We start from the raw sequence: 22,395 nt of genomic DNA on the forward strand, positions 1-22,395 counted from the left end.
TTTGAGAGCTTTCCACAGAAAAAAAACAGCTCAGGTAAGTGGTGGGAGGTCTTTTGTGTGTCATTTCAACACTGGACAGGTCTGTAATGGACTGGTATAATGTTTGCCAAAATGACGAATACATCATGTCAGGGTCTCTCTCCTGTGTTTCCCGTCGAATGAGAGTTCGGAGTGTTTCCACATCACATCTGCGCCCGCGGGACTGTGCGATTCAATAGACGGGGGTCACCGCAAACTCTTTGGGGACTAACGCATAGCAAATCAGGGAAAACAGAAAGGGCAACAGAAGGGGGATGGGGCTTCTTATACGGCGCGCATAACTTTGCCAACGTTTGCGTAAAAGAACCATTGCGCACAAATTACGCACGCAAGGTAAAGCTTACCACCACAGTGTGCGAAAGTTGCACTCAAATTTTTTATTACATTTCTTTAGGACAGACAAGCGTAACTGCGCGGAGATTTGGGAAGGAATCTTCATTGTTCAGATCCCTCCTCCTTCTTGGGAAGTGGGAGGACCCGAAAAGTTCCTCGCAAAAGGGAGAATTGTTCCAGGGCTCAGTCATCCAAAAACGTCCTTTCAATGCAAGAAGTTGGGGAGCCGAAGAAAATGTCGGTGTCGCTGTAGCAGTAAATTACTGAAGCAGGAGCGGTTAAAGAGAAAAAAGAAACGGAGGACTTGCATTTCGGTTGGATTAAACGGCAAAAAACGGTTGGTGGAAGAAGTCGACGCCGAAAAAGTAGTGGATTCTACTCCAGACTACTGCACGTTTTTGGTAAGTCTTCTCTCTCCTCCCCCCAAAACATCACCTCTTGTTTTTAGGAACCCCACCATGCTATTCCGAAACATAACTCGAGTTCTCATTCACTTTATTTTGTGTTTGTTCTGTATTTCTACTTTTGTATTATACAGTCTGTAGAAATGTTTGCATGTTGCGCATCACTGAAAGAAGACGCTTTTAAATCTTGTAAAAGTGATGCGGCTGTTAGCTTACTGGCTATTTTGTTTCGACGTTTTCTTATCTGATACTTGTTGCAGGACATTAGTGGCAGATGTTACATTGTCTGTTTTTGTTTGGCATAGACTATACACGCGTTTGTCTAACAGTCTTTCAACTAAAATGCGATTTCGCACCATAGAGATGTGCATTCGTTAATGCTAATCAAACATTAAATATAAATACAACTATAGATGAGTGAACTTCATGTTTGATGTGTAAATGTATCATAAATATAGCGTCAGTAAAACTATTACGAGATGCAAGAGCATCTCTATTTAAATCTGCATTTTTGGCATAGTTTTACAGGCCTCATTCCGCTTTACTAGTTGACATTTCCAGGTTGAATCCTAGTTTACACCAAAACAAAACACATATTAGCAGTTCTTTTCAATTCCTAATATTTGGACTATTGTTTATTTTATATCAAACGATTCAATTTGATGTGGAAACATTTTGCAAGTCTATAATAGTTGGATATGAACAAACTTTGACCAAAATCAAACCTGTTGATTGTGAAAGGACAGTTGTGCTTGAAACTGTGCTCGTTTTTTTACTACAATAGTGTTGCTGTTTAAATACGTTGTCTACTTTTACTTTATAAGGTCAAAAGAAGGCATAGTACACTTTTGTACTATAAGTATTCTGTAAACTTGTAGTTATGCATCAAATATTATTAAGTATTTAATTCAAAAACATCCACTTACTTTACACGGATAAGTCGTGAACCTCTGTGAACAATTTGATGTGATCTGTCATTGTCTCAATATTTGACAATGAATTTAATTGGGACCCTAAAACTTAAAATCCCTGTTTTAAAGATTAGTCACACTGTCTCCAGTGATGAAAACAGGCCAACCGAGTCCTTTGTTTTGAACTATCTGATTGATTTTGGTGAGCCAGATAGCGCCGCTCGACTGCCAAGAATTCAATTTGACGAAAAACTGTGGTAGCTCGGATTTTGCACAAGATGATTAGTGGTCGGGTGGATCAAAGTTGTTCCATAATTGATTCCAGTCTGATTATCTTGTTGGCTTTCATAGTGCTCTGACCTTATTTGGTTATAATGCTGGGAAGGCCTATTAGCCGTGCACAGATGGACGCACAGATTTTTGGATGACATGCCCTCACTGCTCCACATTCTTTCGGTGTAACAGGTATCCCGTAACTGAGCCAGAGGGGCCTGTCTGGGGATTTGGAAGGCTTGATAGCACAATATTGTAGGGGTGAGATGAGCGCATCGGGTATCAACGTGGTTGAGAGACGTATGTTTTTAAATGCTTTCCTTTTTAGTAGTGAAAGACAGTAACTCTCTTGATGAACTTTCCCAAAAGAGTTTTTATTTCCCCTTGCGAAGATATCGACTTTTGTTTTTGAGAATAAGCTGCGTGTTGCCAAACGAGAAAAGAATAGTCTTGTTGAATGTGGCGGTTTCTCGGTGCGGCAGAGATTTTAGGAAAGGCTTATTGTTTTGTTAAAGGGTGTAACTTTTCTGATAATTTGCAAGAGAAGACGAGGCAATAAAAAGTACCTCCAGGTTGACTTTCATGTCGGTAAAGCGGGTACGTTCATGCAGCCATAACAGCCTGGAGGAAACGATCTGCGGGTTTGTGAGTGTGTGTGTTAGAGATGCTCTCCAATCAGGATTATCTTCTCATAGTGGAATGCATGACTTGTCAGGCTGCCATTTCTAAATGTAAAAGCCCGGTTACTCAGAATTATACAGAGCTCAAAGTATGGCAGCTGTCAGGAGACAATTTTTAGCCTGCAGTGAGGAATAATTACCTCACAAGTATAAAGTCTCCGTGGGTCTGCACCTGGCCGGAGTAATTTAGTTTCAGGCCGTTTTCTGTTTCATCAGGTGCGTGATTTCACCTGGACATCCAGGTGGCTAGTTTTCTCTTTTTTTAACAGTCGTACATGGGATTCGTCACTCTCGTTCGAAAACAATATACGGCTAATTCTGGAAACAATTATAAACCTTGTAAGAAAATGTGTTACCCTAAAGATTTAAATACATCATCTTCAGAAAATGTACAGTGCTATAAACCGCTAGTGCATTACCACATCAACTCACTAGTAGTTGTTCTGCTAATTGTTATGACGGTATTGTGTCAACCTTTTGTTTGAACGTGATGTCTCTGACATCAAGGAAACAAGCATACATAGTGGCGTGTTGCTGTTTGTGTAAATTTGTCTGTTGCAAGGGAGTGAGATCATTGATAAACTCCAGACCTCGGTTAGTAAGCAGCGACTGTTTGCAGACAAACAGCTCAGTGTGTGTAAAGCAGATATTTGTACAAAGATTAAGAGCCGTTTGACAAGCACAGAGTAATCGAGACACTCTCAGAGGCCATTCAGAGACCATTCACACACACTCGATAACTCGCCTTCAGAGAGCTGTAGCTCACACTGTCACAGTCACACACATCTGCAAACACACACACAACAGAGGTCCTCTTCATTGTCTAGGAAGTAAGATTGTTTGCCACATTGCAACGTTTGTTTCAATGATGTTCTGCAAACAAACCTTGAATTGAGAAAGTTCTTCACGGAAACATCATCTCTACAATGTTTATCCTGACATTGAAGTTAAATAAACTATTATGTACTCATCCTCATGTCATAAGAAAAATAATTGTTTTTAAATATACTTAAAAATCAGATTATTTAATGCAAAATACATGAAAAAAATTCCAAAACATGCACATTGTTTGTCAACACCTTAAGACATGTTTGTTTGGCGGGTTATATTGTAACATAAGAAAATAGCTTAGGACTGATATCAGTGTTGCGTTTAGGACACCATGACATGTCCAAAGCCATGGACTACTGCATTGTTTTGTGGTTTTCCGGGTTTGTATATTTTGTGGTTTGTTTTGCTTTTGATGTGTCTACAAACTGCGGTCATGGATGTTGCAGGTGTTTATATATGACAAGAGCTTCCATGCCAAAGCCAAACCTATGGCCTTAAACACCCAGTCATCAGACTTGAACTTTACTAAAGCTGTTTGAAAGACATTTTAGACAGTGTTATACTCCTAAATGTCCTTTTTGTTGACTTTTTGTTTTGTTTTGAGTTTGTTGTGTCTAGGCTGTTAACAGCCTTTTGGGTAAAAGATAATTATTTCACATGTGCTTTAGATTATGCGTTTTTTACACCAGTTTATAGTTCGCACATCTTATTACTATTTCATTTCATATTGTGATTTTCCTCTCTTTTTGGCAGTCGAGGAACACCAGGTTCCTGTCGAAAAATGTGGAGAAATCGATTGAGATGTATAATTGGTTCCATTCACTTTGATGGAAAAGTTGCCAGGTCCTCTGCAAAGACCACAACATTCCATATAACAATTGCTCGGCATGATTAAGTGTGTTTGTCTAACCTGGTTTAACAATGACATTTTGGATATTGATATTTTGTCTTTAATTTCTACTGAACATTACTTGGGTATATGTGTTTGTCAATAAGTGTATTGACTGATGTAGTTTGGTATTTCAGAGGATTAGACCTCAATTTAACGCTGCTTTTTATTTATTATTTATTAGTACTTTTAGTTGTTCTATAAGTGATTTTGTTACTTTGCAGCAGCTTTTTAAGGGCTTTGATGAAAACATTCACAGCTCTGATCTAGTCTTTTTTTTCTGACAGGCCTATATTTTCTGTTTCTGATATTCACATTGATTATATATCCTGTAACATAATCAGGTTTTTTGATTGACAAGAATTCATCATTTTTGCCTTTTTCAATCCACAATACATATTCACGTATGTCAGGCATATCTTTGCGACTAAAATATAAAGACAAAATTTCTCAAATGGGCCCTTTTCTGTATTTGTAAGGTGTTTGTGAAATGATCTTAGCTCACTGAACCCATTTACCGATTGCATGACTTGACAATATTTTCGTCATAAGGCCGTTTTGTAATGGATTTTAGAGGATCTGTACCTCTCATTATACCTACCTTGAAGGGGAACAGCACACAAGTAGAGTTAGTCTAATCCTAACTGACAGTTCCCATCGGACGGCCAGACGGAGGAATGCCGTCATGTGACCCTCCCCCTTAAACGTCCCAAACTCAATAATTAGCGTGCGCTAGTTAACGCTGCCTTGTTATATGAATTATGCAAATATTAGTGCGGTTAATTGATTAGAGCCTCTGGTCTTGGCTCAATCGTTCGCTTGTTAATCCACTGAGTGGGTCTCATTATTGCAGTTTTTTGGGCAGGGGTGGATGTTGCTCATTAATACATTGAAGGGAAGAGAGATGGCGGGGTTTTGGCTTGTTAATGGCCCTTTTGATGTTTAATTTTCCAGCATGGGAAAAACTGATGTTAGTGCATTGTGGGAGACTTGGCAGAACTCATTCAGCTTTGCCTACACCTGCTAATCTCTTCTGAGAGCCATGAGAACGTTCCAGAAGTTTAGTGATGGAGAAGAGCCTGAAGGTGGAGTGAGATCATAGCAGCAGGTGACGTTTGTGTAGTTGTAGGGTTGACTGCTGTATTAAATACTCATGATGTAAGTTATAAATTGGATTTTGTGAACTTAAACATCAATTTAGAGGGATAATTCACCCAGAAATGAATATTCTATTATCATTTACTAACCCTCTTGTCATTTCAAACCTGTATGACTGACTTTCTTCTGAAGAACACAAAAGCTGCTTTAAAGAAAGTTGTTAACCGAAGAGTGACGGCATCTTTTCACTTCCACTGACTTTGTCTCCATACAGTAGAAGTGAATGGAAGAATTTTCAATTTTGGGTGAACTATCACTTTCAGCAATAATTTTAATATTTTAACAATAATAAAAAAATGTAAGTGAAACATTGGAAATAATATAAGAATATTATTATTATTTTTAAGTTTTGCACTTTTCATTTTGAATCTACTTTGCATCTATTGTTTCTTTGTTAAAATTATGCTTCCTTTGAAACGCACGTTACCAAACGGCAAAATTGTATTTAGATGCACCTGTTTTCAAAAGTTATCGCAGTATACTGACGGAAAGCCAAGTGAAAGTTTTTTTAATTCTTCCTTCATCAAAATTCTTCATCTGAACTACTTTCTCCATTTTGGCTTCTTCAACCAAATGGCCAGCAAACTTTAAGCATCCACCATCTCAATTCCCTCTCCCTGGTCACCCATTGACATCCACTATCTAATTTGGACCCCGAGACCTGCGATTTTCCCCCCCACACCCATATCCCTAACCCCTTTAGGCCATCCAAACCACCCCCCCATGGACCCAAACCTCCAGCGCTCACTTGGCCATTGAGCTGCCCCCATCAGCTCTTCCTCTGGCTCTTCCGAGAAGCGTCTCTCCTTTCACAGCGAGCCGTGGGGTTATTGTCCCTGTGTCGGCTCACTGCTTTACAATGACTCTCCACTCTATTAAGATGCGTTCTGCCTGTTACTGTCGCCCAGAGCAACGGGCCTCCCGCAAGGCAGATATGTACTGCGGCATTGTGGGCCGTGGGCCCGCGCAGGCAGTTGAACCCGGCACCCCTCACACTTGACACCGCATGTGTTTATCTAAAGGGTGGGTATTGTGATTTTTGGAGAATCGTGGACGGGGTGGGGGGTTGAAGGACATAAATAGGGTAAAGGAAGAGGAGCGATTACATATTCAGCGGCTCAAGACGTCGTAAGGAGATAAACCTCACCTCCTCCCCTTGCTCCTCGTCGCCTCTTCCTCCTCCGTGCGGATAGCAGATGGAATGTGAGCGGTACGAGGGAGGCCCGCGGGCAGCCGAAAGCAGTTTTATCCCATTAGTAGGGTTGTCAAAATGAATTTCACACACACTAGAGGACAATGGTGACCAGAGTGGCCCTAGAAGAAAAGGCTCCATTTAGTCACAAAGAGGCATTATGAAGTCACTTCGGCATTATGCTTTTTGTCTCTCTTTCGCTCATTCTCCCACAAACGAGTCAAAATGCACATGCCTTTGTAAGCCCTCATCCAGATGCTCAGATCAATGTGATCCATTATCTCTAAAGGGTCACATACCATAACAAGCAAATTATTTTTTTACCTGTGGTTCTCGTGAACGCTCCACATTTATTCGTGGTGCAACATAAATAAATCGCAGTGCTAAAGAATCTTCCATTAGTTTTAATCTAGAAAGTGTTTGTCTCAAAGGTGATGAAATGAGCTGGATAGAACATGCGAGTGTGTTCACGGGGGATAAAGTTTGATGCCTGTGACAGGTGGCTTGACAGCAAAGGAGAGACCATTGGCCCCTTTTTTCGACTTGCATTCCAACAGCTGTTATGCTGATTGCTCACGACACACAGCACAGCTTTGCAGGGTGTTAAGAACTTAATATTGCTATTGTTAAGACCTAGAAACCGCAGTTGTGTTTGTAGTAATGGCAACAGTTGACCATCAGTTGCTGATGGTCTGTAGATTAAAATCCAAAAGGTTACAACCAGAAGGTTTTTCTATTTAGAACATGCTATGAACTGTTATCATTATTTTCTTAAGCAGCTATTACAAATATCAGTTGTAGTATCACTGTTTTTGGGAAAAAAGACATGGAAGTTGTTTGCAGTAATGGTAACAGTGAGTAGTATTAAACACATCTGTACTTTCGTTAAAACAGTTTTTTGTTTTTTGTCTATATGTTTTCACTTTTTTTATATAGAGCATTATTATTTTTATTTAATCCTCATTTTTTCGATCTTAATGTATATTTGCACTATCTTTGTACCATGTGTGTACACTTTCTTCTGCACTAAGCTCCTACCGCCAAGTCACATTCCTTTTGTTTGTAAACACACTTGGTATTGTTAATAAAGCTCCTTCTGATCCTAAAGGCATAGTTCACCCCAAAAAGATGAAGTCATCATTTTTTCATCTGATTTCATTAAAAATATGAATAAACAAAAAAAGTTATTTTGAGAAATGTCTATGTGGTTTTGTGTCCGTTCAGTGGAAGTCAACATAGCCAAATGTTGTTTGGTTACCTAAATTCTTCAAAAATAACTCTTTTTGTTTTCTGACATCATACAGGTTGACAATGACATAAGAGTGAACAAATGATGAAGTAATTTTCTTTTTAGAGTGAACTAATAGTCTGATAGTAAAAAAGCAGTTTTTCGTGTTTGTGTACTTCGCTAGGTGTTATTAGCCACCCCAGTGTGTCTGGAATTAACATTACACCGTTTGTATTTCACATATGAAAAAAACAAATATGCTGCGTTTGTACAAAGCAGAGAAATCAATCGTTGTTTTAGCACGCTGGTAAATAGAAAAGATGACTTCATTACCGACATTTTCTGCCCAGTCCAGACTAAATAACATCTCTCCACAGCTTCATACAGACCGCACGACTTGTTTATTTCTGTTGTTGGAACGGAAAAACATTTATTTAGGGCCAACCCCAAAATCTGTAAATGGCACACATTCTATTCCGTCAGCAGAGTTTGGCTAATAGCTAATGGCTATGTACCTTCTAACTCCAGGAAAACAAGTCCAAATCCCAAGACGTAGACTTCATTTATTTTCGCAGAGTCGTTTTTTAACATATTTTGGGAGTTCTGTTCTGTGGTTCCCTCCCATGTTTGAGTTCTCAATCTTTCTGTGAGGCTTCATTAATCATTACGTTCAATTGATGGGAGTGTGTGTGTGTGAGAGAGAGAGAGAGATTTGCAGTCTGGGAGCAGTGGACCACCCTCCTCCTCCTGACGGGAAGTTGTTAGTTTAACCTGACAGGAAAGAATTCGGGAAACTTGGCAGTGAGAGCCGAGGGAGAGAGAAATGTTCCCCTTCCTGCATTAACTGTTAATACACTAACCATCTCTCTCTCGCTCGCTCTCGGTCTCTCTCTCTGTTTCTTTTAATGTCCTCATAAAGATCACATTGCAATGCTCAATATTTCCAGAAAATACAGATTATATGACCTCACCACCCTATTGTTTTTTGTTCTGAGACTTTTTTTCTTTTGAACCCGTGCCTGTATCAGTTACACCTGGCTGGCAGAGGATCAGTTTTCTAGTGTTTTTATCTGGGCACCCGCTTCAACGGCACAAGGCTGATTGATGTGGGTGCAAACGGATGTGTTTCAGTTTGAGTTGGGCGATGCACTTAGCAGACACTGTATGGAACGCTTGTTTCCACTTTGAATTTGTGTACGGGACTTTAACTAGATGATTCAAATCTCAATAATAGTTTGAATCCGACACGTCACTTAAATAATAATGAAAAAAGATACTTTATCTTAAACTTTAACTAATTATGTATTTTTGTTGTGGTTTACACTATGTAATCTTACTGTGGTAAGCATCTTCAGAGACTGTGGACTTCCTGTAAAAACTGAAGTTTAGTTAGTTTTAACTTTATGGTCCACTGCTGTGGAAATGTGAAGAAAAAACAACACAATGATGACTTTTTTTATATGTATGATGCTGCAAATGACGCGAGGAGCTTAACCACAATGACTGCTAGAAAAAAACTGCATCGTAATATTTTCTTCATAGTTACAAATGTAGTTTCATGGCTCATTAATTTGTTGTGTTAAACACTTTTTTAGGTATTAATGTTTATTGTTCTCTCTTTTCCCACAGGGGGAGTGTATGGAAGATGTCTGGGATATTGGATTGGATTCCCTGGGAAAGAAAGCGGAAGATTCGAGTTGCCTGTGCCCTGGGTGCACTGCTGTGCTGCCTGCAGGGTACTTTTGCACTTCGAGGTACGCTTCTGCTGTTTTACTTAAAAAATAAATCATCTATAACTAGTCCAGCTTACCATGGAAATATCGATTTTGGTCCACATCCACTAAGAAAAATTAGTAACATCAAGTTATAGCAATACTTAGTGTACACTGCAACCTCGTATCTCCGTATTTTTAGTTTAGTCATAAATCATATTTGTCTTTATGTTTGTCTCTGGGCACTAAAAAGTAGTCAAAAGTGCTCTTCAACTTTGCCAACACGGTATTTTATCATTTAAAAACTACAGTGAATTTGGTCATCAGAGGTTTCAGAAGGATAGCGACGCAAACAATTTGTTTATTTTGGATAATTGATGCATCTTTATTGATCATGCTTTACATTTTCTGTTTTTAGAAGACATACCGGTCTTCACAGAAGAGCCTCTCTCTGTGGTACAAAAACTTGGGGGCAGCGTGACCCTGCGCTGCAGTGCCCTGCCCGACCATGTCAACATAACCTGGCGTCTGAACGATCGAGAGCTGCCAGCTGGGGGCGACGAGGAGCTTGGAGTGCTGGTGAAGCCTGGCTCGCTGTACATCCCTTCCCTTTCAAACCTCACCGTGGGCAGATACCAGTGTGTGGCCACCACCAGCGTTGGATCTAGTGCAAGTGTGCCGGCCAATGTTACAGTTGCTAGTGAGTACACACTTATGCTCTCTCACCCTCACGCTGTAGTAACATACACTCATATACATACAGATTTGTTGTACAGCAGTTTGGAGGTTTTTGTGCTGATGAATTTACTATTCTTTATAATACGTGTGTGGTTGTGTATTGTGGTTGTGTGCCAGGCATGAGCAGCGCTGGTGTGTGTGTTTGCCCTAAGTTAGTCAGCGTTTGAGCGCGGTAAGGGGTGTGTAACGTGACCCACCATAATGTCTGTGCGTGTATGTGTGGGTGAACCACGGGCCCCATTAGCAAAGGCCTCCTCCCTGTTCTCCAGCACTTTCCTCCTGAATTCAAGAGAACGGAAAAAGAAGGAAAGTCAGAAAAAGAAACTCAATTTAGTGAGAATATATTTGTATAATGAGGAGCAGTTTGAGTCTATAAACATGAGCGCACATTTGTGTGTGTGTATATACAATGGGCACCAAATGTTTGACCAGAAGGGCACATGGTTTTATTTTCTCAGTTGTATTCAAGTAGTATTAACGCATACCAGTTTGGACTAAAAGCGTTATTGAAACGTTATTCACATGTTAAAAGTATGCTTGAAAGTCAAGATTTGGTCTTTACCACCACTATATGTAAAAATGCGCTGAGACTCAGAAAAAGGTTTTGTGAGATATTGTGTGCAGCATTGGTTCGGCGGGGCCAGTCGAGACAGGATCTTCTGTCAAGATGAGAGATTCTTGACACCATCTTTACCTCCGCAGAGCAGGCACGCTTAACATCACCCGTCTCTCAAACTCTGCGTTTCTGCTCCCGACATTTTATGGTGGATTGCATTTCACTCCTCTCAAAGATCGTTTGTTTTTGCTAACCTCTTTTGCCTCTCCATTCTTTTTTTTCTCTTTTCCTCTCCTCGTGCATTAGCTGAAGTGCTGTGGGGCGCACACGTGTGAGATGTAATTGATAAGGCCTATGAATCAGGAGTGGAGGGCGGCTAGGGGCACGCAGATGCGAGTTCTTAGCAGGGGCCCTCATCTCTGATGAAACCATATTGGCCCCTTTCTATAATTTAATAAAGACCTCCTCCCTTAGACCCGGCTCCTCGGGGAGGACAATGCGTGCACGATCACAGGCATGACTTTTTCGTATCTGTATTTCAAAGCTCTGCCCATTTGTTTTTGCTCTGTGGAAACACTTGGCTGTCGCTGGTATCTGTCTCTGTTGGAATTCTGTCTGAAGTGTCTCCCACCGGGAAGGCTGCTGCCCGCCTGAGCATTATTTCAAACTCTCCTCGAATTCCTCAGCAGACAAGTGAGACTCCCCTACTTTCAAGCCAAGAAACATTCCTTCTGCGCTCTTCGTCTCTCTCTCTCTCTCTCGCACATAAACGCAGCTCACATGTGTTTTTAATACGTAGCGTAACTAATTTTCAATAAACTCCGATTCAAAGTTATACACACCGAGGAAAGTTATTTTTCTTGAGCGTCTTTTAAGACTGCACGCAGTTTGAGCAGCAGTGATGATTCCACACAACTTGCAGTGTCATCGCAATCCGAGTCACACACACAGAATACACAACTCCAGACATTAAAATGATGAATGCTAAGTAACTCTGCAGCACATATGAAAGCATTGCCAAGTGGAGTTGGAAACGAGGCTGATGTATTTTCTAAATACTATTAATCCTGTCCGGCTCCCAGCATTCCCTGCTCTCCAGGAGACCTTGAATGTACCGCACACATACACTGCACACATACAACGTTTATTTCCTCACACGCATGCAAATATAATCGAAACATATAAACATTTATTTCACAGATTTATCTGTGTGGCTTGTCATACTCAGCCACTGTTTTCCACTCCTCTCTTGCGCTCTCTCGCTCTAACCGAAATGTAGAAAATAGAGCACTTTGTGTCAATACTTGTACTGTTGCACACAATATTGCCAAAGCATCAATGCACAAGTTCTTTGTTACATAGCTTTTACCGTGAAATGGTGGTTCATATGAAATATGCAAAATAATATACACTATACATAATGTAAAAATCATTCAACAAGACTCTTGTTTTGTCTCCCTTATTACCCCTCTGCACCTGAGGCACTCGTGAGGGGGGCAATGCTTTGAGGACCGGGAGATGAAGGGAGAGTCAGAGGAGGGGTTAAAGGTGTACACTGAGGAATTTAGGAGAGCATGCTGGCAGGGATGGGCTGTAAAAAGACCCTGATTGATTTAGCAAATGGGTTGTCACGCCGGGTTTTCCCCCAAAACCTCCTCCAGTTTCTTTCAGCTTACAGTATATCTTTTTTTCGGCTTGCCCGAGTTAAAAGCTGTTATTCAACATTTTCATCACTTTATCCTAGTACATAAATCACCAATCAGATTCTGATTATTTACATCTTCCTCTCATTTCATCCATAAATGCGTTTTTGGTTCCAGAGAGAATTTAAGAGGAGCCGTTTAAACTTTTCCGCACAGATATTTTGGCATAGTTTGCCTGTTGTGCATAACTTAGACTTTACCGATGCCAAGCAATATAACCAAACTCTAGAGAACAATAAAACGTTTTGATGTGTTAAGGGAGAAATGTGCAGTCGGGGAGATATTTGATTAAATCCGGGGGGGTTTCAGGACAACGCTGGGCAATTTTTGTTCTCTGGAAAATATTTTCCTTCACAGAATGACATGCATAGGCAGACTAGCGATCTCAATCGTTGCGATCCAAACTGCTTTTCGTTCTCGAAACTCAAGAGAACAGGTCACCTTTGGCCTTTTGACCTCATTTTAGCCTGGACCGACTTAGGCTCAAGAAAGCCAGACTTTGTGTCTCTGTTTGTCAGAGCTATTGGGTGTCTGCCCATTTGATATCCCAGTAGAAGTCCTAAGCACATACGCACTCCAAAGCTTCTCAGCTTTCCCGAATGGAATACAAAGAGGCTTTCAATGTCAGACTTCGCAAAATGAGTCAAACAGTTTGAGATCTGTTTTTTTTTTTTTAAGTACTTCCTGTTAGAAAGGACCGGATGGCTGCTTAAGACTTCATTTCAGCAGAATGGCCAGAAAAGTCAAAATGCACTATATTCATTGACAATATGATAATATAGGAAGAACAGAGCAGTTTAAAGCTGTGTGTTCGAAAAACTCCATTTTCTCTTTGTGCAATTGTTCACGTTTTTTTGTGTGTTTGAATGCAGAGCTGCGAGATTTTGAACCAGATGACCAGCAGGAGATTGAGGTGGATGAAGGGAACACGGCAGTCATCGAGTGTCATCTACCTGAGAGTCAACCTAAAGCTCAGGTCCGCTATAGTGTCAAACAGGAGTGGCTGGAGACATCTAAAGGTACTTTTACATTTTAAATACTTTGGTGTTTCTCTTATATTTCAATCCAGAAACATGCTATACTCCGATATGCAATTGCAAATATTGAAGGTTAGTTTTCTTCAGTTTAGTTTTTAGCAACAGTTTGTAGAGAATCTCGCAAGTTAGACCTTATTAGCTTGTTTATAGCAAACAGTCTGAAAAACAGCACATTTGATTTAATGGCACAGGCATTTGAAGGTAACTCTATCGCCCCCTTGAGTAGTGAGGTTCGCTGGCGCCACAATAACGCAAGTAGACAAGAATGTACAACAGGACCACACGCTCACAAAGTGTCGGCCAAGCAGATTTTTTTTGGCTTCTAGATTTATTGCTGAAACCTAAGCACCACCGCCACTGTATCTCCTTACAAGCCGTCACATTCGAATACTTTTTCTGTCATTTTAAAAAGCACCCTAGCTGATTCTGGTATGTGGTGTTTGATGGCTCTTGTCTTGTCGAGAGTCAGGCCTTCAGCGCTGTCTGGTCTTGTCCACTCAACAAGGAGTGTTTTCGCACGGTTGTCTTTTGTTGCAACTTTTCTCGCTGTTTAAATGATCAGTTTAATGATGATCACACCTTAGATGGAAGTAAATGACTGGGTTGAAAAGGAATGTTCCGGTAACTCAAGTCACGCAATGATTACCCAAATTAACGGTGAATCTGTATATGCCGTTGACAGAACAACCTCTACTCGGGGAAATAACATCATCAACGCATCACCTGAAGCAGCAAAGTTACTGCTGAAGTTAACATAGTTTTATGATATGATGCTTTTAATACATTTTGTAGAAAACCTTTAAAGATTCTGTAGGAAAACCTGATATTCAAACCGTCCGTTATTGTGCATATAATATAACACTGTTGCTCTGATGTCATCATAGGAAATTACCTCATCATGCCGTCTGGAAACCTTCAGATAGCCAATGCTACACTGGAAGACGAGGGTCCTTATAAATGTGCCGCTTACAACCCTGTCACCCAGGAAGTAAAAACCTCCACCTCTACGGACCGTCTTCGCGTTCGACGTACGTGTACAAAACATTCAAATGCACACAAACTCATTCTCAGTCTGTCGGTGGTGTATAACTCACCTTGTTTTACTCTCTTCAGGTTCGACATCCGAAGCTGCACGCATCATCTACCCGCCGGCGCCTCGGTCCATAATGGTAAACAAAGGCCAGCGGCTCGTGCTGGAGTGTGTGGCCAGCGGCATTCCCACTCCACAGGTCACGTGGGCTAAAGACGGCCAGGACTTGCGGAATCATAACAACACCCGCTTCCTGCTTAGCAACCTGCTGATTGACGCAGCGAGCGAGAGCGATTCGGGCACATACATGTGTCATGCCGACAACGGCATTGGGTCTGCAAACTCCGCTACTGTGCTGTATGACGTGCAGGTGTTCGGTGAGTATGTTTGCAGTAAAACGTGGTGTATTATTTATGCATCGTTGCACCCGTAATTTCAAGTTTGCTGTTGTAAAAACATTTGTCGTGACTGGTTAAGTGGCCCCCAATTGAAAACACGGGCGGGTAGCCCTCATGTAATATGAGTTTGAGGCCCCCTGGGGCAGGAACGGTATGCGTGCGGTGGCAACATTTCAATTTCCACTCATTTTAAGGTTGCGTTTAAGATAATAACCATGCATCGGCTCCGGAGGGCTTGAAGAACATTATGGTTGTAATAAGCATCCAAAAGGAGCCCACAGTACATTTACTTAACAGAAAGAGTGCGTGTACGTGCCGGATCGAGTTTCTGAGACATTGATGAGGTTGTTTTTGGAGGTCTGCAGCTGTGATTAATTAAGCCGCTCTAATGAGCTCGATTTGATTCACTAGCAGCCAACCATCAAGTTTGGGAGAGAAAAAATCCACTTGCTCCCTAACTCCTTAGGCAGCATGTCTTCACAAACAGCCCTCGTGGAGATGCACTCCGTCGACACTCGTGTTGATTTATGCCATTCAGCCCGCTCACCGCCCGCCGTTGCATGAAAGACGCGCAGATAGCCACGCAACCCAATGTTTTGACATGCGCTCATCTGAGATTCCATTTGTTTTCTCAGAGCCCCCGCAGGTGCGCATCGAGCTGCAGCAACAAGACGCGGCGTGGGGCGACACGGTGCGTTTCAGCTGTCAGGTGGGGGGCAAACCGGCGCCCACGGTGGTGTGGCTCCACAACGCTCAGCCCCTGAATCCGTCCCAGAGGCATCGGATGTCCCCGCAGGTGCTGCGTGTTCTCAACGTCGGGCAGCAGGACGATGGCGTGTACCAGTGCATGGCGGAGAACGGTGTGGGTAGTTCTCAAGCTGCCACGAGACTCCTTACTGTCCCAACAGGTATGTAACTGTATAGCCTGTATGTATAGACCACTTTACAAGATGTAAACACCGGTCCAGAAGCACTAACTGTTAACATTTTTATTTTATAATGATGTTAATAAATCTTAAAGATATGTCATTAATGTTCTGTTGGTTGTATTCTGTTCCGTGCTTTCTTTCTGTAGTGGTTGATGTATAGCCCGTTATATGATATATTGGCGTGTCCTATTAGTTTCACTTAATTTTCTAAGCCCCGCCTTAAAAACTCTTGTAGGCCAATCATATTATTTGCAACATTTTAAGGCTGGTCAAAACATGGTAATTTATTTTCAATATTTACACTTAGGATACATTTTGTGTTTTGTCCATTTTCACATCACTGGAGTCCGTCTGAAACCTTGTATTTTGCAAATGAGTTCTGCAAATATCTAACCAATAAAAAGTATTAAAAGTGCTAGTGAAGTATTAAATTATTTGAAAAGTACAGTTTTTCTCCATTTCCTGAATAACAAAGAATTTGGACATACAAGGTTTCAGAAGGGTATTGACAATATATTCAAATGAATCAGCATTATGTCTTTTCTTCAACTGCTGATTTTATCATCCTGTATATTAGTGCCCTCACGGTCCGGTAAGGTACCCATGATTCGGCCAATGAGCCCAGACAAGGTGTTGCGAGAGCAGCCGCCCGTGAAGCCTGTGGCCACCAGCGCAATGCTGCCTCTCGACTGCTCTGAGATCAGAGTCTCACCTCCCGAGGCTCCGATTATCCTGAGCCAGCCACGCACGGGAAAAGCAGACTACTATGAACTTACCTGGAAACCACGGCATGACGGAGGAGTACCTATGCTGGAGTATGTCATCAAGTACAAAAAGGTACAGCACCGTTATTTTCCAAATGTCATCTTTTTACTTGGCCCATATAGCCAATGATCACTTATCAAACACCCAGTGCTATATAGAAACCACCTGGTAACCTCCCAGAGTGCCTAAAAATGCAGTAAAAACCTTATCAACCGCATAGCAAAGTCCTAGCTACCACCCAGAAAATTAAAGAGTTCTGCTTTTCTTTAGAAAATTGAGTTTATTTTTGCAGTATGTAATTCCAAGCTCTTATTCATTAGTGTGTGTTTCCTGTACTTCCTCTCATAGGCTGGAGACTCTCCCGGTGATTGGATTACCAGCAGCATCCTGGGTTCCCAGCACAAGCTGACTCTGACCAAACTGCAGCCCACCAGCCTTTACGAAGTTGAGATGACCGCTAGGAACTGTGCGGGATTTGGGCAGCCCGCCATGATGACGTTCAGAACAGGCAAAGGTACGCAGACATACAGCTGCTTCGAGATTACTATATCCTCACAAATCCTAATGCATAAGGGTACTGTTTGTAATGGCTTCCCAAATAAATAAACGCAGCTCAGAATGTCTCGATTGACCAATTAAAGTCGCATGTTCCAGAGAGCCGTGTAATAAATCACTTGAATGCTAAGGGGCTATTTTAGATAAATGAGTAATGAATGTTACTAGAGGAGTTTTGAATTTAAGGGCTCCTTTCATTTTCTGTAGGGAGAAGAGGAGGACCTATAGGGGTTCCTAGAACACCAGTGGTGCCGCCACGGCTTTCACGTGAGTATAAGTTTTGGCCCTTTTTTATAATAATACTGTAAGTTTACTGTGGTACTTATGTACTTCAGTCTTGGTTTGAGATGCTTTGTGTGAGACATACACAGGTTTATAAGGGAATTATGCTAATATGTTTTCTTGATTACTTTTTATCATAAATGAAGGATGAGTTATAAGTTGTGTTGCTATACTCGTACGTGTGTGTGTCCATTGTTCCACGTTTTTTAAACTATATTTTATTAAAGGTCTTGTGTTTTCTTTGCAGCCCCCGAAGCACCAGACCGGCCCACTGTCTCCATGGCGTCTGAGACCTCCGCTTACGTGACGTGGATCCCACGCGGGAACCGCGGCTTCCCCATCCAGTCGTTCCGTGTGGAGCACAAGAAACTGCGTAAAGGGGGCGGAGACTGGGAAGTGGCTGTGCTTAATATTCCACCCTCTCGCCTGTCGGTCGAGATCACAGGGTTGGAGAAGGGTGAGTCTTATGTTCTTATATCAGCTTTGTAGTTGTCCAAAACTGTTTGAATTTGTTCATTTATCAATAACGAGAGGACGAAAGAAGATATTTTGAAGAACTCTAGTAACCAAGTAACATTGGAACCCATTGACTTCCGTTGTTTGGACACAAAACCATAGAGACTTTTCTCAAAATATCTTCTTTTGTGTACCCCAGAAGAATGTTGTATACAGGTTTTGAACAACATGAGGGTGAATTAATAGTTTATTTTTTAATGTTTTAAATTTCCTGTAGTCAATTCTGGACTCATTCCTTGTCTCATTACGTTGCAGGAACGTCATACAAGTTCAGAGTTTTGGCTGTTAATGTGTTGGGATCGAGTCCACCCAGTGCTCCCTCTAAAGCATACACTGTGGTGGGCAGCGGTCCACCAAACCGACGTCCCATTGACGGACCTTACATCACATATAATGAAGCCATCAATGAGACCACAATCATTCTCAAGTGGACTGTAAGCGCTTCTCATTATCTTTCATTTCTTGCACCTTTTATACAGTCAAATTCCTAATGTGACTTTATTTTGGGTTTGAATGAGTATTTATTTGTTCTCTTACAGTACACAGCTGTCAATAACACTCCCATTTATGGTTTCTACATCTACTATCGACCCACTGATAGCGACAATGATAGTGACTACCAAAAGGATGTGGTTGAAGGTAAAACAAATATCAAAATTGATTAGTTATCTTCTAAACTCTTTATCTGTGACATATCCTTGATTTTGATTCGAAAGTTGGTCCTATGATTTGCATTTAAAGAAATATAAAAAGTAATGCAGTGGTGTTTTTTTTGTAGGTGACCGATATTGGCACTCCATAACAGACTTACAGCCTGAAACAGCCTACGACATTAAAATGCAGTGTTTTAATGAAGGAGGCGAGAGCGAGTTCGGCAATGTCGTCATCTTAGAAACTAAAGGTTTGTTTGCTCTATCAATTATTCATGTTTACAAACCACTTCCTACACTCGAAAATCAGATGACGTGGATATTAAGTGGAAACGTCCGTGTGTACTTTCAGCACGCCCTCACCAGAGGACCACACCTCCTGAAACATCCTCCTCCAGACCTGACCATCCTGGAAACCCTGTGCCACGGCCCGGTGATCTGCCTTACCTGATTGTGGGTGTGGTACTGGGAGCGTTTGTTTTCTTCATTGTGGCTTTCATCCCAATCTGTTTGTGGAGAGTTTGGGCCAAACAAAGTGAGTTTAACAACAGAAACGTGAAAAGCAGTCGAAGGTGTTGTTAATGTTAGCTGTTCTAGAATTGTTGCCAGTTTTTGGTACATTAGACACACACTTTCTCTCCAAATCTTACCCTACGAAGACATGTTCAACACCACAAGGATCCTGGGACACTTGTAATTTTAGATTTTTCCTATTTGCAGAACAAACCCTAGATATGCGCTTCCCAGCTTTGGCAGCAACGGTTTCTCCATGTCAGTACACCATGGTACCCCTGCAAGGACTTGCTCTTGGTCGGCCATGTCCTTTAGACGCCCACCTGGCACCTGCTCACACTGTCTATGCTCCTAAAGGAGAATACATCCCAAATGGAAAACACACTTCACAACGTCTTCCCGGAGAAAACCAGGTAATTTTAAGGGAATGGGAAGTTTGAATTTGACTTTCCATTTTGTGTAAATGACCGTAGTTGTTCAACAGTAACCCCTTTGTATAATTTATTAAATGTATTACAGCAACAAACCTATCAAGAATATTCTTGTTTATTTACATTTATCAAACCCTTGTCTCTCATGTAGGAGGGTGCTATCTATGAGTATGAGAGTGATGCTTTGTTGCCTCCGAAACATCCTGATGCGCAACCACATAACTACAATTACTCTAATGGGTAAGTATTCCTGTTAAGTGACTTATAAATATGTGGACATTTATCCAGGGACTGTTAGTATTGGAACATTCTTAATGTTCTTTTTGATACAGTGAATTCAAAGATCTTTGTACTCATGTCATATCTGCTGTTAATAGTGTACCTGGCTGTCCTGAAGAGGGATGCTGTCAGACAAGTGGATCCCCATTGCAGGTCGTCAGCACATGTGACTCTACAGAGAATACTGACTCCATTCAGGACAATCACTTCCTGACTGAAGCAGTTCACATGGAAGGGGAGATGCCTGCAGGTGTGTACAGTTTCTTACGGTGTTGGCAATGTCAAACATCTCTGATTGAACCATAGGTATTCATGGGTGTTGTTTATAGTTGCATGTCAAAACATTATGGTTATTTAGCTCCAGCATTTATGGGATTCACTGTGCTGGAATGTTCAGTAGTACAACACAGAACATGGATTTCTGTTTTTGTGAAATACCAGGTAGATGTACAAGGTACTCAAATATTAACTTTTTTTTTATTTCCACAGATTTGGCCCTGTCAACAACAGCTGATAAAGGCATGAACGGTTTCCTTCAAAATGCTCAGCGACCGGAAGTGAACACAACTCCTGACTTGAGACAGCTTGAAGAACTAGGGACACATGATCCAAAAGATGGATAAATCGAACAAAAACAAGACTTTAAAAAAACTACAAAAGAGAGAAAAGCTATTTATTTTTGTATAACAGATGTTATATTTATATATTTATGCCTTTGTACATAGTATAGTTTTTTGACTGTATATAAAGGTTTTTATTTCATATGTAACACATATTTTTGCTATCTTCGTCGGTCACAACCAGGACATTCACAAATTTTTTAATCATGCTGTAAAAGTCATCCTCATGTGAGATGGGAACAACCTGACACCTTGACAGAATGTAGTTTCATCTGTTGAACATACAGTATCGCAGCAATAAGCTTCAGATTTCCCATTGGCAAGATTAGCTAATGTTGAAATGCAACTAGTGGAAAATGTTTTTAGAAAGTATTAAAAAGTCATTACGTTGTAATGTGCAAAGCTCTGTGTCGCGGACAAAACACTTTGCAGCTACGTTTTGTAGAATATATACGCCTTATTTGCATATGTATTTTATGCACTGTATATCCACATGTTTTATGGCTTGTAGATGCTATTTTGAGGTTACACACAAGACTACATCATTTTTAACTGCTTCTACAAAGGGTTTCTTCAGTTTTAAATAAGGCTTTATGTGTGGTGTAATTCTCATTCAGTGTTTTTACAGCTTTGTATATATTACTAAGAATTATATATTTTCATCATTAACAAAAATAACGAATATATGCAAAGTATATGCATTCTGTGTGTAGTAATATTGCCTATGAGAAGAAGACCATATATTGTAGGTATTTATTTTTTTAGTAGCCTGAATGTGAACATTTTAAAGTTGACAAGCCTACAATATCCTGATTTCTGTTTCAGACTAGTTTGTGGTCTGTTTGTATAGTTTACACTCCCTGATGGATTTTCTCTTGGAGATCTCCAAATCTCCTGCATCAGTATTAGCTTCCTCCCACTGTTATGAACACAACATGAAGGAAATGATCAACTCCTACATATTCTAGAAGTGTAGCTTCTTTGGTTACATTGATTAAGCAGTATTGCTTGTAAATAAAGCTAAAGAAATATTTCCTGCTGTCAGTTTCTTTGTGTTTGAATAGACAAGTACGATAAAAATGCATTGGATAATATTTGAGATCCAACGCATGGCTAATGTAGATGTTCACGCTTTGTAATGTAACCTATCTCTGGGAAATAACTGGAGTGCAACTTTATATATCACATTAATACGGTGGCCACTAGGTGTCACTGCGCTGCAACAGAAGAAAACGCATGCAAACGCAAAAAACAAGCAAATTCAAAAATATACTTCATTAGTTTGGCGACACATGCCCTGCAAATACTCGCAACACAAACAAACACAGAAACGCGCTGCAAGCTGCACGGACGACAACGGAAGTGTTCCCGGGGGACCCCAAAAACTGATGCTTAATTTTGACTGCTCAAATTCGTTAGTGGAGTTGTCAGCCACATTGACTATGTCGACTAGAATAAGTTTTTAATCATTTTTTTAAACCTTTAAACTTTTTTATAGTGACACTTGTTTAAGTAAGTCGAGCAGTTACTACGTCTCATAGTTTTTGTTAAACTGTTAAAAACGACAGGCTAATAATATCCTACGGACCTACGTTGAGAAAGTTAAAATAAATGTTATAAAGCAATTACCTTCAAGTGGCTGACAACTCCACTAACGCATTAGAACAGTCAAAATGAAGCGCGTCCCAATCAGGTGCATCCGTTTTTGCGGTCCCCCGGAAACACTTCCGTTGTCGTGTGTGC

General features: G+C 40.8%; 1 protein-coding gene across 1 annotated transcript; it reads left to right on the forward strand.

The window, feature by feature from the left end:
- Positions 1-406: 406 nt before the first annotated feature.
- Positions 407-21,685, forward strand: boc (BOC cell adhesion associated, oncogene regulated). Its single transcript, XM_056738876.1, has 19 exons — positions 407-773; positions 9,568-9,692; positions 10,069-10,350; positions 13,520-13,666; positions 14,569-14,712; positions 14,798-15,091; positions 15,748-16,020; positions 16,619-16,878; positions 17,155-17,320; positions 17,569-17,628; positions 17,891-18,100; positions 18,415-18,593; positions 18,699-18,798; positions 18,938-19,060; positions 19,162-19,344; positions 19,530-19,735; positions 19,905-19,993; positions 20,131-20,282; positions 20,522-21,685. The coding sequence occupies exons 2-19, from the start codon at positions 9,584-9,586 to the stop codon at positions 20,653-20,655; spliced, it is 3,111 nt and encodes a 1,036-aa protein (XP_056594854.1). The 5' UTR covers positions 407-773; positions 9,568-9,583; the 3' UTR covers positions 20,656-21,685.
- Positions 21,686-22,395: the final 710 nt, after the last annotated feature.

Source organism: Triplophysa dalaica, chromosome 23 (genome assembly GCF_015846415.1).
Source record: "Triplophysa dalaica isolate WHDGS20190420 chromosome 23, ASM1584641v1, whole genome shotgun sequence".
In the NCBI taxonomy this organism is placed as follows: Eukaryota; Metazoa; Chordata; class Actinopteri; order Cypriniformes; family Nemacheilidae; genus Triplophysa; species Triplophysa dalaica.